Genomic DNA, 19122 nt, shown 5'->3' with positions numbered 1-19122 from the left:
GGGCACAAGACATTATTGCAAAACATTTTGCTCTGAAGGTTGGTATAGAAACCTGCAAAGACATGTCGTTTTGGAATATTCTGATATTAAGTCTTTACATTTTGTGTCCCTAACTAAATACATTGAATATCTGTCTTTTGATTGTTTCAACGCTTGTCCCTAAATAAAATCATCAACGTAAACTTTTTGTCTTAGAAATAAACGCTTTTCTTAATGGCCACCACAGTATCATTTTTCGTCTAAATTTTTGTTTGACTTATCTCTTTAAGCAACTCAATCTGATCATATAAAAAAAATTATAAATCAATTCAACTATAAAATCAAGATCGAAATGCAGAAATCTGTTTGAGATGTTCCAACAATAGCTGATACATACCACGTGGCATAGTCTAATTGGAGGTATGAGTTGACTATTGGAGACAAATTGTGGATTCCACACTGTTAAGCTAACAGTTTAACACATAAGCGAAGAAGCGAACATGAACATGCATGGGCCGTTGACTATTATCGTCACCGTCCGTTACACAAAGTCAACGTCTAAACTTTTGGACGAAAAAAGATTTTTGGGGAGAGTTTCCTCACTTTTTAAAAGGAATATTTCTGACGATCATGTGGGGTTTTATCTAATGGATGATATCCTCTTTTTGGGAGTTATTGCGTATTCTGTAAAGTTTTAAGTTGACATTATGTCATTAAATTCAAATATAGATTTTGTTGGATTCGACTCCAAAACCCCCCCAGAATCGGCAACAAAGTGCATTCTTCTATTATGTTAAGGTATCTCGTGATCAAGGAAAGCCAAGATTAACCAAGCAAAAAAAGAAGAAGATAGCACGTCGATCCGACTCAATAAGACACATGATCAGGAAACAAACCATAATCTTTTCTTTGAACACACAGTCTTAAATTTTGCTTCACCGGGTTAACACAGACAAGTTACAGACACTTTCTTCCTAGCATTAATGAAGAAGATGAAATAGATCGAGTGACCAAACAACAAACGATCATCGTTTTTTGAAACCATATTTCTTACGTTCGTAGAAGAGATCAGTTTTCGCACTGCCAAGATTGACAATCTTAGGACAACCATCTCTATCTTTCTCTTGTTGTGTACACTCTTTGCAGTAGTAAGCATCTGAGATTCCAACTCCTCCGCATATGACACACCTCCCCTGGAATGAACCATAGTTGCATTCATCGCAAATCCGAACCAGAGTACACGGACGGACATAGGAATCGCATATCACGCATTTGCCATCACATTTCTCGCACAATCTCCCAATGGCAATGCCAGGTTGTTTCCGGCACATGATCAAATCAGGATGATGCTTGGCCATGGCTGCTTAAACACGATCTTAGTCCTCTTATTAAGTTTTCGACCTGCAATAAGGTTTGGTTCCAAAGTAAGTTTTTTCTGTATTAGTAATAGCACCTATGCATCTCCTACAGCAAGAAAAGGTAATGATAATTCACTTTATGTATATTTCAAGTAATAGCCAGAGATACAATACAACCATGCTCTGTAACTGTAAGTAGTAACCTTTCATATCTATTTCCTAAGGTCATAATTCAACGCCAACTCGATCCACTACGAGACTTTAAGGTGTTTCCTACTAATTTGTTTCTCAGAGGAATTTCATCGAACACTTACTAGGCAGCAATCATGTTTCTACTAGTTGCAACGAAATGCAACGAAAGTAAAGTTTGAAGGCCAATTCTAGCTAACTAAATGCAACGAAAGTAAAGTTTTGAAATCCACAGCATAGTAAACGAAGCAAACAAGGAAGACAACAATCGGCTGAATCGAACACAAAATCCGAGCTAAGTTTTAGTCAGCTCACCACAAAGCAACAGAACGTACACATTGAGAAACCAGAGACGATCAAAATTAAAGGTCTTAGAGCTCAAAAACACACACAAAACAGAGCTGCGCAAAACAATATGGAACATATATACCGCAAAACCCTAAAAACGCAGAGAAACATGAACAGAGAATGAAATCTCATAAAATAGCTATCATGCATAAATCGAACTTGAAAACAAAAGATAAAAGGATCTAACCTTATCTCGAAGGAGAAGAAGAAGAAGAAGGTGGCACTAGCGATCCCCGATCTCCGAACGCCGATATGAACTAGAACTAGAAGAGACGGCTGCTGGAAAGAAATATAACAAACCGGGTCGGGTTTCTAAAATCATATATCCATATCCATGTCGGTCCGACTAATATGGGCTATCTCACTAAAAAGGCTTTCTTGTTGGGCTCTTTTTATTTTCTCTATTTCGGCCTTTTCTCACAATTAAAATAAAATTAACACTAGACCAAAACGATATTGCCTTCTTTGACTTTTGTTTATGATCTTCCCAAAAACTAATCAAAGATATATTTCTGGAAGAGTAGTAACTAACAAATTGGGCGTTGACTCAAAAACAAAAGCGGAAAAATGGACTGTGCCGGTGGATCCATGATTTGAAAAGTCAAAGACAAGTAGATGAGAGAGTGGTAACGTTTGACCTGGAAGGCTGGAAGAAGCAAACAACAACGGCCACAAAGACTTGAGACTTGTCTTTGTATAATTGTATTTGTATATATAGTTATGACTCTTTCTCCTTCGTTGACACTAAACAGAAAACACAAAAGACGACTCATAGACAGACACAATCAAACTTACCTAAAAAAGTTTTATTTACAAACGATGTCGCTTGCAGTTGCCGTTTGCAACTCTCCGGTGTTCTCTCCGTCATCGTCACTTTTCTGCAACAAACCACCGGCGCATGAAACCCTAACTCTATCTCTATCCCATCTCAATCCTCCAGCTTCTTCTCCTTCTCTTTCCTCTGCGCCTCCCACATCTCCGTTCTGCCTCCGTCTCCTCAAACCGCCAGCTAAATTAGGGTTTGGAACGGACTCTGTTCCCGGAGGCGTTCTGAAGAGGAAACGCCCGATGAGGCTTGATATACCGGTTGGTACTGCAGCTGCGGAGGCGTCGGTGACTACAGAGACGCCGAGGGAGGAGAGCAGAGAGGTGGAGAGGGAAGGTGATGAGTACTCTGTTTACTGCAAGAGAGGAAGAAGAGAAGCTATGGAGGATCGTTTCTCTGCCATCACCAATCATCGAGGTGATCCCAAACAGGTAACACTTCAATTTTCTTATTTAGTTTCGAGTTTCTTTACTCATTATGTGATTTGAAGAGTAATAGTACGTATAACTTAAGGTTTCATTATGGTGTGTGAGCCAGTGATGAGCTTTGTAAAGTTTGGTTATAAAATTGTACTGAGTAGTTCTTGAATAGGTATATCATATTACTTACAAAATCACTAATAAAATTCTAAATGCAGGCAATATTCGGAGTCTATGATGGCCACGGAGGATCAAAAGCGGCTGAGTTTGCGGCTAACAACTTGTGTAGTAACATTCTAGATGAGGTTGTTGGTGGGAAGAGCGATTCAGAGATTAAAGAAGCTGTAAGACGCGGTTATCTAGAGACTGATTCTGAGTTTCTAAGGGAGAAAGATGCTAAGGGCGGCTCTTGCTGTGTCACGGCTCTGATCAACGATGGGAATCTCGTGGTGTCCAATGCCGGGGACTGTCGTGCTGTTTTGAGCGTTGGAGGACACGCTGAGGCTATGACTTCTGATCATCGCCCTTCGAGAGAAGAAGAACGTAACAGAATTGAGAGCTCGGTAAGAATTCTTACCTTTATATAAAAGCCCTTACTGTTCAATTTATCTGAATTACATGTTTCTGATTACGATAATGCTGCAGGGGGGTTATGTGGATACATTCAAAAGTGTTTGGAGAATCCAAGGATCTTTAGCAGTATCTAGAGGAATAGGAGATGCTCATCTCAAACAATGGATAATATCTGAACCAGAGACAAAGGTTCTACGGATCAATCCCCAACACGAGTTCTTGATCTTAGCATCAGACGGTCTGTGGGACAAGGTTAGTAATCAGGAGGCAGTAGATATAGCTAGACCATTTTGCATAGGAACCGATCAGAAACAGAAGCCATTGTTAGCTTGTAAGAAGCTAGTTGACCTCTCCGTATCACGAGGCTCCTTGGACGATATCAGTGTGATGTTGATTCCGTTGTCCCGCTTCCTCTGACCATTAATTGGAGAAATGTAGGGATAAGAAAACAATTCAGGTTTCGGACGTTAGAGTTTGGAGTCCTTCTTACATTCTTCAATTAACTTCAATTAGTTAATTTAAGTTGTTAAGATACCTTGTGGATATCATCTTAGATGATCTCTTATCACATATTCTTGATACTTTTTGACAAAAGTGAGCTTCTTATATGATAAATAAAATTCATAAACTTTACTGTATTTTTTCTTCAATTTATTGTCGTCTTAGTTCAAAACTATAAAAGTAAAAACAGAGTAATAAGAAAAGAGAAACACAAAGAAATAAGGCTTGGTAAACTTTTGCATGCTCAAAGTACTTTGATTGTGGATGCAAGCCTGTCATCACTTACGATGGAGGGATTGAAAATCCACATCCCTAGTAGTAGTTACCCTCTTGCAATAGCATGAGGCGGCGCAATGGAGTTTAGACTTATCCAACTATTACATTTAATTTTCTCGTATCAACGTATTGTTTAAAATTTATGTTTAGCCACAAATGATTACAAAACTAATATACACGTAACGTTTTTACGCAGACGCATATACTTTAGTGTATATATTTAGGCAAACTAGTAGTATATCTTAAGGATAGCTATTATACCTTAATCCTATATATAAAAAACTGAAAAGTCAGAAAGTTTTGTACGGTATTAAAAGTACATGTTGCAATGTCATTATCTTGAGTTGTTTTCCAAGTGGATTCTCCTATACATCTAAGTTGGAAAGATATGGTATGGGTCCTAAAATCTCCAAATAATATCTTATTTTTTTGGACATTTCTAGCAATTTATTCATAAACACACAGACGGTTAAAATAGTTTGCCCTAAGAAGATATGGAACAAGTGGTGGACCGTCCAAATAGCACTTCACGTTCGCGGAAGGTCAAAGCTTTCCCAGAGAAACAACAAACAAAGTAAAATATACATTTAGTTGCGGCGGAGTCAAATAATAAACGTTTTTTTTTTCTATTGGAATAATAAAGTTTTTTTTTGTGTTTTGGAATAATTCAAAGATCAGGTTGACTACAGTATATGGTCATTAATTAGCAATTTAAACTTTAATTAATACTGGTTTGTCAAATCGTTAGCAAAATTTCACAAAACTTCATACTGTATTTGATACTAGTATATGCTATGGAGACTTTGGTCTTCTTTAAAATGAATATTTCTACCAACAAACCCTATTAATTAGTTTTCTAGTGATAATTTCCCTAGGTAAATGCAATTACAGTGATCCAGCGGTTAACCATCCCAAGATTCCCAACCAACCATCTCTTCAATTAATAAAGTTAACAACCCTATCTTCATTTTCTACCTTCAATCTCCAACTCGATCTCCGTGATATCTTTGGATAACGTTTTTGAGTAAATTCTTGTTGTGAGCTTCATGATACCAACAAACCAAAAAATACAAATATACTAATAGTTTCACTATGCGTGGAGGCTGATCAAGCACGTCAATTCCCAATATGTGTGTTCAGACAACTCGTTAATATGTCAAAGAACGTGAACCAACGGTTTCATGCCACGTAAATCTCCAGATGGACCCCCATTTAAAAACCAAACCCCTTTCGGCAACCTCTTCCCTCATCTCTAACGCTGATCCCCTTTGGACAACTCCGAATATTTATTCGGATATCCACTACTTCACGTAGGGATATATTCTGTTACGGTGCACCCTCGCCTTCTTTATGCTACGAATATATAAATTTAATTATTGTTTCCTAGCTAAGTATGATTGGCTAAGACATGGTTTTGGATTCATGAATCTTGTTTGCTAATGATTTGTACGTCGACTACCGTATATTCCATGTCTGATCATGTCAGGGTCAACCAAATTAGCACACACCAAAAAAAAAAAATGTCAACATAGATCAAGGGTTCCAAATCTATCGGCACGTTTTCTTCATTTGTCTTACCCACGATCAGTAGGGATGATCCGATCACTAGTCTAACTTAGTAAAGAGAGCATTTTTTAAATGTTGTGGTTATAAAAACGAAAACGATTGCGTGAAGCGAGGAGGGAGTGATTTTTATCCTTTGTGAGTAAAATATTAACGGACAAGACCAAACCGCAACTTAAGTTTAGTTGGATAAGGATTAAGCAGAAAGGGTAAGTGCATTGTTTCTTACAAACATCCCGAGAACTTCTCCAAGTGTCATTACTCATTAGTGGCATACAACAATTTTTCTAATTAATAAAATGATCTTCTCTGATTTTTTTTGTTCTGTTTTTTTGAAAACAACTAATCATTCCACTCCACCAAAGTAAAATAAATTTGCATGGAATTACAAGTATGTAATTCAATACATAAATATATATATATATATTGTTAAATCGTAAAAATCCATAACCGACCATCGAACATGGTAGAATTTGTTCAAAAATCTAGTGATAGACTCGAAAGTTTGTGTTGTACATGACATAGCCACGTGGGAAATTTTCTAAAAGATGAGACTTTACAAATCGAAAAGACAAGTGTACAAGATTTGTCCATGTCAGACACAAAATAAAATTGCAACTTTATTTCACGTTCACATTTCCTGTTTTACAGCTTCCTAAAAACACATATAAATAGCTTCTTGTTGTGTTGCATAAGTACGACATATGAACGTTGGCACACATATGGAGAAACAGAGCAACACTTCTTCTTCTTTAATGTCATCTTCAACTTCTCAATCTTCTTCTTGGGTTCGTGGTACTTGTATCGGACGAGGTTGTTTCGGTTCAGTTAGCACGGCGATCAGCAAAACTAACGGTGAAATTTTCGCCGTGAAGTCCGTGGATCTCGCCACGTGCCTTCCCACTCAATCAGAGTCTCTCGAGAACGAAATCTCCGTCCTCCGCTCGCTCAAGCCTCACCCGAACATCGTGAGGCTACTCGGCGACGGGCACTCAAAAGAAGGAACGGCGTCGTTTCGTAATCTCTACTTAGAGTATCTCCCAGAAGGTGACGTGGCTAATTACGCAGCCGGAGGGATCAAAGACGAGACTCTGCTCCAGCGTTACACGGCGTGTCTTGTCTCTGCTCTCCGCCACGTCCACTCGCAAGGATTTGTTCACTGCGACGTCAAGGCGAGGAACGTCCTCGTCAGCCGGAGCTCCGTGATCAAGCTGGCGGATTTCGGGTCAGCGATCAGAATAAAAAAACCGACGGCTCAGATCACGCCACGTGGAAGTCCGCTTTGGATGGCTCCGGAGGTGATCAGACGAGAGTGCCAAGGTCCGGAGAGCGACGTCTGGTCTCTCGGCTGCACGATCATCGAGATGTTCACCGGGAAACCCGCTTGGGAAGACCACGGGATTGACTCGCTGAGTCGAATCGGATTCTCCGGCGAGTTACCCGTTTTTCCCGCGACGCTGACGGAGATGGGTCGTGACTTCTTAGACAAGTGTCTGAAGCGAGACCCGAATCAGAGGTGGAGTTGCGATCAGCTTCTGCAGCATCCTTACCTGTTTCAGTGTCACAACTCGTCACCCACTGAGTCATCTCCGCGTTGCGTTCTTGACTGGGGCAACTCGGGGTTTGACTTAGAAGAAGAGGAGGAAGTAGGGAGGAGCGAGTGGAGATCAGAATACAAAGACGCGGCGATGGCAAGGGTTTGTAATTTGGCGACGACCGGAGGGGCAGTTTGGGAATCGGATGGTTGGGTGGAAGTTAGAAGCCACGCTTCGGTAATGGAAGGGACAACGATGGAATATTCGGGATCTGCAAGGGTAGAATCGGAATACAACTCATCATCGTACGGATACGATGACGTGGCTGATGACTCTACGATAATTGACGTTTTTGTGTCGCCGTATACACCGCCGGGAAACCGGGGCTCGGCGACGGCGCTGCCATATGGATTAGTGATTGTTTTAATCTACTTAATGGAGAGATTATGGCTTATTCTACATGTGTCTCTAGTCAAATTCAACTCATTATTTATTACTATTGTTATCAATATCATCGTGATAATATATAGTAACAAGAAACTCGAAATGTTGTCTTTTAATCTGCCTGAAGTTTTGTTTGTTTCGGATCCGACAAAACTATCTTTTTACGCGGTGAGATGAGATTGAGTGTCCTACTTCGGAACCTTTGCCTCATATTTGATAGCTCACGTATATATACAGCCAACACGCTTCGGCTTCAAGTAAGTACGGAGACTCATTCTAAGTGCTCGGCTTTTGGCCGGAGCACTTAAAGATGGTTGTCTCGATAAGCACTCAAGCATATTTTTTTTATTTATCCGATAAGATGAAACATGCCATAAGAACATGTTTCATTATATGTGCAGATAGATTTATAGGAGTGATTAGGGAAAGCTTATCTTAAAGCATGATTAAGATAGCCGCATGCAACAACCATTCTCAATGCAACAAATCATATAGTTTTAAAATTACACAAAATAAGTCCCAAATCTTTAAAAAGCATTCAACAAAAACACCAAAAGCATTACTAGAAAGTTGCAACCATAAAGTCTTCTACTTCACAAATAGAAGGTTACTTATTAATTCAAATGACCAACGACTAGATCCAAATAAAGATTTATTAGAACTTAGAAGCATAATTCAATGCTAAGCTCTTCGTTACCTTTGGGAAGTTCCATTAGTTTGGCCACAGCGGCTTCTGTCTCTTCGCTTGGAGGAATCAACGATGGCTTGATCATCATTTTCCTCGTCACGGTCCCTTGCGTCACAAAACGCGAAGCCAATTCAAACTGTTTTTCATCGCAACCATTGAAATTAAACACCCACAAAACATCTACGCGAAAATGAGCGTTGGGAAATATTTGTCCATCTTCCCACTTTTTCTTCTCTCCTCCACTAATAGAAGATTCACCTTCTAATTTCTTAGGAATGTTGGTATCCTATATATACAAGAACATAAACCATGTATCATGTTTTCTATATAGATAAACCAATCAAACGAAAGTAATGAAAATAATTTTTAATCAAATCTATATCTAACTGAAAATGAAGCATAAAATGAACATACCGTAAACGATATCTCGAGCTTCCTCATTATCCCGTTCCATGCAACTAACACCTCTCTCAACATTTGAACTTCCCTTGGATTCATTAAATCCACGATCACCGCCAAAGTTTGAAACCGCGCCAAATAGTCAGTATCTCTACTCACCACGAAGTTATGCTCGATGCTTTCTTTCTCCTTCGATTCATATAAACAAATCAAGCATGTCAAACAATATATTTATACCAAATAGATAGTTAAATGCATTTCCTTGTGGTTTGTACGTACCTGAGCATTACACGATATGTTGTAGCTGATATGAGGTGTCCTTACTTTTGCAGCCCAATAGCTTTCATTAATTTGAAGTACTCTAGGGGCTGCAAGGAGGAAGTTATCTTTCGTAACAAAAGTAAAGCGAATGGAGAAGATATCCAGAAGAGGTGCAGACACTTCAATGCTCTCTATATGAGAGCAAGACACGTGCAAGAGCTTTAAATTGTTGTTATGAATCTTCAAACAACCAAGATGGCTGTACGTCGTGATTTCAAGTACCAACACCTTGAGGGAGAGGCACGCAGCAATGATTGTGTTGAACACACCAACCTCAGCACAAATTCTACCAAGTTCGAGAATCATGAGATTGTCGCACTTGTTAAAGGGATTTGCAGTTTCAAAGTCGTAGCGATATAAGCTGAGTGAGGTGAGGGCTGGATGGGAGAATGTGTTTGGGAGCAAGTGGAGCATGCTGCCTCTCCTATTGTGACCAAGATGGTTTAGCAGTGAGAGACTTTTGGTGCCTTTCACATGAATCAGAGTTCGAATCCAAGCTTCGAGAGCACCGTCTTTTGATTGGTATGAAAAATGGTTGATTCTGCAGTACTCTAGACGACCTTTGTGATTGTTTATAACCTTCAAAAGAAATACAATTAAGATTTGTGATTAAAATAGAACTATGCACAAATACAGTATATATATAACATTACATCATCAATAGGAGCCAGATCTTAAAATACTGCATGTATTTTATGACTATCTAACAACTATGTAAGATAAGGCAAGAGATTAGGTTTTCCTAGATTCTCGTATTATCATAATAATGTATTCACAATTTATACTCATCTTCAAATATTCATATAACATGATTTTTTAAAGAATAACTTTTTTTTGGCGAAATATTGTTAGTTATAGTATAATTTCGAGCGAAAAAATCATAATTTTAAAAACTTTAAATGAGAAAATATTTGGAAAAATGGAAGATATAAAACCTTTGTGATAAGGTCAGCAATGTGAACCGAACGATCGGCCAAGGATCCCATTTGGGCGTTGAAAGTTTTTCGCATATCAAAGATAAGAGACGGCAAATGTTTCCAAACATCCTTCCAACGTGTAGACAACTCACTTGTCCGGACAGCTTCTTCAGTGGGTATTTTCTTTAGAATTATGAGCAACACTTCGTCCGGAAGCATGCTGAGCCGATCAGCGTTAAGAAGGTTCTTTTTGCCTCTTGCATCTGACGATACTCTTGATGATGATGCAGCCATGGAGTGGTTTTAGGAGATAGACGTGAAGAGACGAGAATGAATCCCAATGGTAAGATATGCGAGAGAAGAGGAGGGTGTGTGATGTATGTGTGTGGGGGAAGAGAGGTTAAAATGAAGAGGTACGAAAGGATAAAGACAAAGAAGATAGATGGACGATCTTGTCCTTACAAAATATTATAACCTAACTTTAAGTTGTTCTCTATGATTTGTTATTTCAAATTCCCATCGACGGTCCATAAAATAGGAAAAAATCTAAAATACATTTGACTTTGCTGTATATTTGTCACAATTTGAAAAAAAAACGTACATATAATAGAAGGCAATATATCTTTTTAGGGTCCACTATTAAGGTCTCATATTTGAATTGTTTAGTCTTTACTTTAGTGTTCTGCAGCGATTTTAGTCAAAGTATGTTTGTATTATTTGTGGTAAACATCCAATATAAAATATTCTTATATAAACATTCAAATTTTGATTCGAAATTTTGAAAAGATATCCTCTTTTCCAATTAATTTACAGAAATTTATCTTTCTTTTCAAATAGAAATAAAGTTTTTTTATCCTTGTGTAATATTCAGATTAATTTTTAATAAGTGTACAGGCATGAGTCAATATTCAGTACGCTGTTAAAAAAAAAAAAAAAAAAAGTTATGTCAAGTGCAAAAATTAAGAATTGTATTTTCTCATTTTGTATATATATGTTATTGCTTTTAAATCAAGAACTGGATAAATGGGTCTTATATGGGCCATATATTTATAAGAAATCGGCCCATTAGTAGCTTCACTTCAACGCAGTTATAAAAATGCCTTTATATGGGCCATATATATTATCTATAAGAAATCGGCCCACTGGTAGCTTCAATTCAACGCGGTTATAAAAATGCCTTTTCCGTTTTCTCTTGTGTTACAAAACCCCCAAATTCTCTCTCTCTCTGTCGCATACGCCGCACCGTAACGAACGAACAACTGAATCGACGAGCAAATCTCGGTAGATAACTATGGCGACCAACGAACCCGAGCACGAGCACAGAGACGAGGAAGAGGCAGGAGCTAACGAGGATGAGGACACCGGAGCTCAGGTTGCTCCGATCGTTAGGCTTGAGGAGGTTGCCGTCACTACCGGCGAGGAAGACGAAGACGCCGTCCTCGATCTGTAAGTCTATTTCTCAATTGCTCTCTTAAAATTTTTTTCTGTGTGATCTAGGTCAACTGGATCTGATCGATTCTATAGGGTTTAGCTTTTTGGTGATGTTAGAGATGTTTGACTGATTTTTTTTGGTTTGTTTGTGAATCGAAAGGAAATCGAAGCTGTATCGGTTCGATAAGGATGCGAATCAGTGGAAGGAGAGAGGAGCTGGTACTGTGAAGCTCTTAAAGCATAAGAACACTGGCAAGATTCGTCTCGTTATGAGGCAATCGAAAACTCTGAAGATCTGTGCTAACCACTTGGGTAAAATTTATTCTGTTTAGGATGCTTTTTATTGAGTTTCATCTGGATCCGTATTTGGGTTACTCTAATTTTTTACTGATGTATCTTCCGGCCTTTGCTGTTTATGCAGTTAAATCGGGCATGACTGTTCAGGAACACGTTGGAAATGAAAAGTCTTGTGTATGGCACGCTCGTGACTTTGCTGATGGGGAACTCAAGGATGAGCTTTTCTGCATCCGATTTGCTTCAATCGAGAGTGAGTTTTGTGATACATTTTGCATTTTCTTTTTTTCATTGTTAGATTGGATCTTGTCACGTAATGGAGTTAATTTTCTTACGGAGATGTAGATTAGACTGAAATATGCCATATCTTATACTAGCCTTCTCCTTCGATTATCTAGTTTATTTCATGGCCCTGTCTCCATGTTGATTCTGCCTTGCCTTATTTAGTTTCAGTACAGCTTTGATAGAATTTATGGCTTAGATTACTTAAGGGTCATGGAGTTATCTTTGTTATATGGCTACTTGTACTTGGAGATCCTTAGATCTTTCATCATTGAGTACTTTGGGGCTGTGGCTTTTCAGTTTCCGCTGAATATGGCACCCCGTTTACCAAGTTTTGAAAATCGCTATTAACTCCACATTGCCTTATTGTGTTCAGGAATTGTCGAAATGAGTACTTTGACTGCTAGATTGTGCTAACATTATATAAAGAGATATTGATCTTGAGGTGGTCAAATATGTGTTTAGACTCAATGAGTAACCAAGTCTTATTTTTCTTGTCAGATTGCAAAACATTTATGCAAAAGTTCAAGGAAGTTGCTGAATCTGAAGAAGAGAAAGAAGAGAGCAAAGATGCCTCTGACGCCGCTGGTCTTCTTGAGAAACTGACTGTGGAAGAGAAAAAGACAGAGGAGAAAACCGAAGAGAAACCTGTGGAGAAGGTGAAGTCTGAAGTAGAGGAAACCAAAAAGAGTGAGGTGGAGAAATCTGGTGAAGAAAAGAAACCCGAAGAAACTGGTCCCTCCACTTAAGATTTGCATCAGTATTTACGCTGCCAAATTCCTGGCGAGGTAATTTAGCCTCAAAATTGTTTTGATGCATCAGGAGTCATCGTCTTGGCACTATCTATCTATACATCTGTTGTCGAGTCATATCAAGTGGTTGGGGGATTGCTTGGGGTCGGGTTTTGCTGAGTCGTTTTGGGTCTATAGTTTTTTGAGTCGAAAGCGTCGGGGTGATATGGGAGATTCGAGAGAATATTTTAAGTTGGTTACCTGAAAGAGTACATTGGTTTCATTGTTTTAAGTTTATGAATCCATTTTGGATGGTCTTATTTTGAGGATAGAGAAGTGTTTTGTTCATGGACAAGAATCAGAAGTCCCCATTTTATTTTCTTTCCAAATTTGAATGCATGTGATTTTGTGTTTCTTTTTTGAAATTTCTTATGGTCATTACCAAAATCTACTTGGCTCTCTTGCAAGTAGATGCGACAACGCAAATTAGCAGTATCTCAAATTTACTACGTCCTCAGTTTGTTGTTCATCACATGTTATATTGGTTACAAACGTATTTTCTTCAATATTTATCATTCTAAACTTTTACAATTGAGTCCTCAATATTTAGTTTAATTAAAAAGTATCCTGAAAATATTCTTTTTTATTACTTGTCGTTGAATGTTGTTTCATACAGATAAAGAAAACCATTGAATTTTATGTTTTATTCCTTTTTAATATATTTTCTAATTTTTTTATTGGTCAAAACATTAATAAAATTGGATAGTATTGTAATTTTTGCCAAATATTTCCATTAGAAATCTAAAACAACAATTATTATAAAATAAAAATTTATCTTTAAAATGATAAGTAATAAAAAACGGATGGAGTAATATTTTTATATACTGCAATATGTAGAACATTCTTATCATATAAAGTATAAGTCATCTGTCCAATCATTTTCTGCCATGTCATTTTTTTTAGTTTTAAATAAATGAACTAAACAAAAAACTATGCAATCGAAAGATAACTTTTTAAAAAAGACAGATTTTATTTTTTTATTATTATGTACTTCTTCTGTATCATAATACATGATGTTTTAAATTTTTTACATGAATTAAGAAAAACATTTAATTTTTAGCAATAAGTGTATTATTTATTTATAATAACATATTTTATAATTATTAATCAATAGTATTTCATCAAAATTTTAAATTCTCATTTAATGATTTTTGAAATTTACAATTTCTTAGCATTAATTGATAAAAATATATAGAAAATCATTGTTTGTGATACAAGAAAAAATACTAAAACATCATCCTTTATGATACAGAAGAAGTATTTTCTACGCTCTGATCCTGATTTCCTCAATATCACACAATCTCCACGTTCATTATAAAACCATCCCACGATTTTAAAGTTAAACTGTTTCATCTTCTATTTAATTCATCTTTTATATCTAATGTTCTGTTTCTTCGTATCTCACCTTATTTCTCTGCTTTGTGAACTGCATGGTAATTAATATACCAGATTCTAAACAAATTAGGAGAAGCTATTTTCCTCGCTCTCCTAGATGAGTTCTGTTTCACTCAAACACAAGTTATTTATTAGCTGACCATTTGTTAACGTTATTAGCATATGCAGACTTTATCAAACGTTTATATATTTTCATTACCTAATTTTTGTTTTCTGTGGTAATTCGCTGATATTTTTTTTTACTTTTTTTTTTGTAGATTGGATTCATACGACTTTTAAATTACTGTACAAATCAACGGACAAGCTGTAAGCATGTACTCTACTAATATTCAGTCTTTCACAATGAATTTTAACAGTTTATGTTTCCAAATTGTTCAGATTATTGGAAACCATCAAACAAACAACACAAAGCTATAAGAAACTCGACCTCTCTATAAACTAATGGTATTCATCCTTTCTTGCTACTTTACTTTTTTTTTACTGAAAAAATAATGGCTTTTAATCGTTGGTGTTTCACATTTTCCAGACCTTTGAAATTAACCTAAGACCTTGAATGGCATGATTCTACAGTAGTTTTTGGGAATCTACAGTTGGTAGTCTCAATAAAATTCTCCCTTTTTATAATTAAATCTTGATTTTATGTCCAAAAGACTAAAATAACTCGGTTAATTCTCTCCCAGGCGTGATAATCGAGGAACCCCTTTCGTTTCTCTCTTCTGGCGCCGGCGAAGCTTTTCTTTGCCTGCGTCGGGACTTAACCCAACTCCTCTCTCTCAGTTCTCGCTCTCTTTGTCTTGTTGTTGTTCTAGTTTTAGTTTTAGTTAAGTTCTATTTCCCCTTTAATCCCTTTATATCCCCTCCCACTCACCTAACCTCAATCACCGATCTGAATTCCAAAGAGAACAGCTGCTGGCCGGAGTTTCCCTGCTCCTACATGCAAAAAGACTCTTTCCCGGAGATGGTATCTGATGACCCAACTATTATCAGATCTGGAACTATGATCCACCAAGAGGAGACCTCATATCAGACTTCAGAGATGGCGGAAGTAGACCTTCTTGAACCATCGATTACGCTGAACCTGGTGAGGATGTCGATGGCACACGACGGCTCTCCCACTCTGGCATCGAGTTCCTGTACCGGAGATCTTAAGCTCCATTCTGTTACCTCAAGCTCCATTCTCAACCTCCAACCACCATCCCTCTCTTCACCGGAGATGACTGAGACCCTGAATCCGACATCCGCTTGAGAAACTAGGTTTCCCATTGTTGGGCCCAACAAATCTCGGCCCACTAAGGTTTTGGAGCCCGTTACCATTAGATGTCGCAATTGTTCCTCATATGCTTTTATCCAGGTTTGCTCGTAACTCAAATCCTTCCCACCCTAGGCAATTAGTGTGTAGATTTATGGAACCATTTGTTCGAAGACTGCATTTGGAAAGTAAATCACCATTGTTGCTAGATTGGTTAAGGCTTTCTTTAGGGAACCTGCTTTTAGTTCTACCCTTTGATTCGGCTCTTGAAGGCAAATGCCTGAATGAACTCGGCATTATGATCCAGACCATAAGGCGCTGTGATTACGGATGTATCTTCACGCTCCCTTCACCATCTCGCTTGCCTACTAAGAACTCTAAACTGCAATTTTTTAACTTTGTGAAGTTCCCTCCCAAAACTCTAAAGATCAGTGGCATTATGATCCCAACTCCATGGAGTGGGGGTTACCACCTTTTCTGCCCGAGTTGCACACAGTACCCAGTTACCCTGTCCATCGCTCCTTTTATCCTCAACCAGAGCATTTGCAACCCTGCTCACACCTCTGCTAAGGCTCTACTTCGAGTAGACATCCTCACCCCGATGAGGTTCCCAACCTTGGCTTCTTTAACGTCGCTTAGTCTTCAATCGAAGTCAGCGGCCAACTTCTCTTCCACCGACTTGTCTTTGGAAGTTACACCGATATTGCTTGACCTCACAGGCTCCATAATCTTTCATAGGAATTGGTTCATAGCTCTCAAGACTACAATCTCGATGACCCCTATCTACTTATGTACCTTTGTTATTTTGGCTTTGGTGATTGCCTACCTTTGTTGTTATTTAAACTTTGTCTCTTACCTTGTATGTGGTGTTCTATTCTAATGGAATGAAGCATATGGTTTTTCAAAAAAAAAAAAAAAAAAAAATGTCCAAAAGACTTATTTATTCGGACTTTGCGAATTTCTTTTCTCATTTTTATAAAATTATATTACATCTCTCATGAGCTTTTCTCATGAGCTTTTTCGTTTATTAGTAAACAATTTTATAAAATGAATCCTGTTTTTTCACTTATTAACGATCTATGCCACTGCATTCAATACAATATAAACTTAAAAAAAAATCTTGCCACATTTAGGGAGGATATATTCAACTTGACATTTTAAGTAATTTGTGTAAAAGTTACAAATCTTATGTTATATAATCATGAATTTTAAAAATTATCCTGAAATTCATTGTTATTGAACTGATGATTTTAAAATCTACTTTAAAATCCACTGTTATTCAAAACAGTTTGTGGATTTGGATTTTAATAAGTTTCAGGGATTCTGGAGGATTTGAGAGGATTTGTTTAGTTAAAAATACATAAATCCAAATCTTATGATTTTAGGTGGGATTTGAAAATTTTTTACTATAAATCATATCAAGTTCCCTAAAATCTATCAAAATTCTAAATTTCCTAAATTCCATCAAATCCTCCAAAATTATTGTTTGAATTAGGGCTGGGCATTCGGGTTACCCGTTTGGGTTCGGGTATTACCCGTTCGAGTTCGGATTAATGGGTAATGAAAAATAGAACCCATTCGGGTATTTTACTATGTTTGGGTTCGGTTCGGTTCGGGTAGTACCGGGTTCGGGTCGGTTTGGGTTACAATTTTCAGAACCCAATTAGTACCCGAACTACCGGGTACCCGAAAAAATATAATTAAAATTAATTAAATTTAAATAAATTTAGTTAAAGTTTGACTTATGTGATAATATATTTTAGATATTTTGATTATTTTTGATATTTAGGTATAAAACTAAATGAAATATTCAAAATTATAATCATAACTTTAGAGTAATTACATTATATTAATGATAAATATTATAAATATGTTTATATGTTCGGGTTTATTGGGTATCCAAACGGGTACCGGGTATTACCCGACCCTAATCCGAACCCACGAGTATTAGAAAATAGAACCCAATAGGGTTTTATAGGCAAACCCGAACCCAACCCGAACCCGGTTTTTCGGGTCGGGTTCCGGATTGGATATTCGGGTACGGTTTTTATGCCCAGGCCTAGTTTGAATACACCCTTCCTAAATAACAAACATCTTTTGACTATGTCAATATCCCATAAAAGTAGTTTCAAAAAATAAAAAGGCAAACAAACTCAATTTAAATAAATTGTCCCACTTTAGCGGCTATATTTGCAAAACTGTTCCTTAAAATTATCCACCAAAATCTCTGCAAAATAAAAACAAATAAACAAAATCAGTGTGCCGGAAAAATAGTTACCAAACTGGCATAGAAACTTATTGCAGAGTATATAAGCGATTGCCTAAATTATTTCAAAATGTAAAATTAGGCAAATAACATTGAAACAATAACACGATGTGACAAAATTAATGTGACGCACCGTATGCGGCGATCAACATCAATATCCCAATAAATTAGTTACCAAACTTGCATAGAAACTAATTGCACAATATATAATCAATTCCCTAAATTATTTCAATTTGTAAAATTAAGCAAATAACATTTGAAAAAATCTCAACATTTTTATGTCATAATTACATCTCATAATGTCATAATGTCATAATGTCATCTCTATTCTTAAGTAACTATCTTAAAAAAATGTATTACCTTCAACTTCATCATCAAAGTTGTCTTCAATGTCATCTATAATTAAAAAATATAAATCAACAAAGCAAGAGAAGTTAATTATGAAAATAAAATATGAATTCTTACATTCTAACTTAGCATAACCACATAACCAGTTTCTAGTAATTTATAAATATCATATCCAATAAGACTGCGCATAACAATGAAGTATGCTTAGCTTTTAAACTTATTAAATTTATAATTGAATAACATGTGTTTAAATGGATAAATACAAACATATAGACAATTTTCTAACCGGAAATAAACAAAAAAAAAAAAAGTTTCCAATAACACCATATTTTTTTAGTACATAAAAATTAATGATGCTTGGATTTTATGATACCCTTTTTAACTGGATAGATACACAAACATATCAACTATTTTTACAACAGTCATTTAGATGAACAGAAAAAAAAAGAATCCACTAAAATTATGACAGGTTACTTATACTTTTATATATAAGTGATATGTAACCCTAAAAGAAGAAATTTTTTTCTGTTTTCACTTTTGTCTACTCTTATCTAAAATTTATACTTTAAGGAAAATAACAATAACTTGGTTGCAGTGCTAATTTTAAGCACACTTAGATTGTTTTAGATAAAATATCATTTTTAATATATTATGAAATATGAAATGAATAATTTCATAATATTCAAATTTGGAGAAAAAATTAAGATTTTGTTGACATAAAATGTGTCAA

The 19122-nt window shown here is 36.6% G+C and overlaps 4 protein-coding genes, 1 long non-coding RNA gene and 1 pseudogene across 5 annotated transcripts; 4 read left to right on the top strand and 2 right to left on the bottom strand.

The window, feature by feature from the left end:
• Positions 1-864: 864 nt before the first annotated feature.
• LOC104754883 (PHD finger-like domain-containing protein 5A) lies at positions 865-2175 on the bottom strand. The gene is made up of 2 exons (XM_019239299.2): positions 2062-2175; positions 865-1380 (listed from the first exon to the last, which is right to left on the bottom strand). The coding sequence occupies exon 2, from the start codon at positions 1335-1337 to the stop codon at positions 1005-1007; it is 333 nt and encodes a 110-aa protein (XP_019094844.1). The 5' UTR covers positions 1338-1380; positions 2062-2175; the 3' UTR covers positions 865-1004.
• Positions 2176-2620: 445 nt separating this feature from the next.
• Positions 2621-4330, top strand: LOC104754882 (putative protein phosphatase 2C 2). Its single transcript, XM_010477167.2, has 3 exons — positions 2621-3131; positions 3338-3682; positions 3765-4330. Exons 1-3 carry the CDS (start codon positions 2694-2696, stop codon positions 4107-4109), a joined length of 1128 nt encoding a protein of 375 aa, XP_010475469.2. The 5' UTR covers positions 2621-2693; the 3' UTR covers positions 4110-4330.
• Positions 4331-6717: 2387 nt separating this feature from the next.
• LOC147923278 (mitogen-activated protein kinase kinase kinase 20-like) lies at positions 6718-8127 on the top strand (annotated as a pseudogene).
• A 355-nt stretch (positions 8128-8482) lies between these two features.
• LOC104754881 (putative F-box protein At1g67390) lies at positions 8483-10808 on the bottom strand. Its single transcript, XM_010477166.3, has 4 exons — positions 10355-10808; positions 9378-9998; positions 9114-9287; positions 8483-8985 (listed from the first exon to the last, which is right to left on the bottom strand). Exons 1-4 carry the CDS (start codon positions 10628-10630, stop codon positions 8674-8676), a joined length of 1383 nt encoding a protein of 460 aa, XP_010475468.3. The 5' UTR covers positions 10631-10808; the 3' UTR covers positions 8483-8673.
• A 664-nt stretch (positions 10809-11472) lies between these two features.
• On the top strand, positions 11473-13499 carry LOC104754880 (ran-binding protein 1 homolog a). Its single transcript, XM_010477165.2, has 4 exons — positions 11473-11782; positions 11928-12079; positions 12189-12314; positions 12845-13499. The coding sequence occupies exons 1-4, from the start codon at positions 11628-11630 to the stop codon at positions 13090-13092; spliced, it is 681 nt and encodes a 226-aa protein (XP_010475467.1). The 5' UTR covers positions 11473-11627; the 3' UTR covers positions 13093-13499.
• A 1285-nt stretch (positions 13500-14784) lies between these two features.
• LOC147923277 (uncharacterized) lies at positions 14785-15158 on the top strand. The gene is made up of 3 exons (XR_015587523.1): positions 14785-14835; positions 14908-14973; positions 15056-15158. It is a non-coding gene; the product is annotated as an uncharacterized LOC147923277 (long non-coding RNA).
• Positions 15159-19122: the final 3964 nt, after the last annotated feature.

Source organism: Camelina sativa, chromosome 17 (assembly GCF_030686135.1).
Source record: "Camelina sativa cultivar CO46 ecotype springtype chromosome 17, ASM3068613v1".
In the NCBI taxonomy this organism is placed as follows: Eukaryota; Viridiplantae; Streptophyta; class Magnoliopsida; order Brassicales; family Brassicaceae; genus Camelina; species Camelina sativa.
This window is presented reverse-complemented; position numbering and strand designations above follow the sequence as displayed.

Coding starts and splice junctions, on each gene's coding strand:
- LOC104754883 (XM_019239299.2), bottom strand. CDS start 1,337: ATGGCCAAGCATCATCCTGATTTGATCATGTGCCGGAAACAACCTGGC.
- LOC104754882 (XM_010477167.2), top strand. CDS start 2,694: ATGTCGCTTGCAGTTGCCGTTTGCAACTCTCCGGTGTTCTCTCCGTCA. Junction 3,132..3,337: donor ATCGAGGTGATCCCAAACAG/GTAACACTTCAA, acceptor TTCTAAATGCAG/GCAATATTCGGAGTCTATGA. Junction 3,683..3,764: donor GTAACAGAATTGAGAGCTCG/GTAAGAATTCTT, acceptor ATAATGCTGCAG/GGGGGTTATGTGGATACATT.
- LOC104754881 (XM_010477166.3), bottom strand. CDS start 10,630: ATGGCTGCATCATCATCAAGAGTATCGTCAGATGCAAGAGGCAAAAAG. Junction 9,999..10,354: donor TTGCTGACCTTATCACAAAG/GTTTTATATCTT, acceptor TTTCTTTTGAAG/GTTATAAACAATCACAAAGG. Junction 8,986..9,113: donor AGCTCGAGATATCGTTTACG/GTATGTTCATTT, acceptor TTGTATATATAG/GATACCAACATTCCTAAGAA.
- LOC104754880 (XM_010477165.2), top strand. CDS start 11,628: ATGGCGACCAACGAACCCGAGCACGAGCACAGAGACGAGGAAGAGGCA. Junction 11,783..11,927: donor GAAGACGCCGTCCTCGATCT/GTAAGTCTATTT, acceptor GTGAATCGAAAG/GAAATCGAAGCTGTATCGGT. Junction 12,080..12,188: donor GATCTGTGCTAACCACTTGG/GTAAAATTTATT, acceptor CTGTTTATGCAG/TTAAATCGGGCATGACTGTT.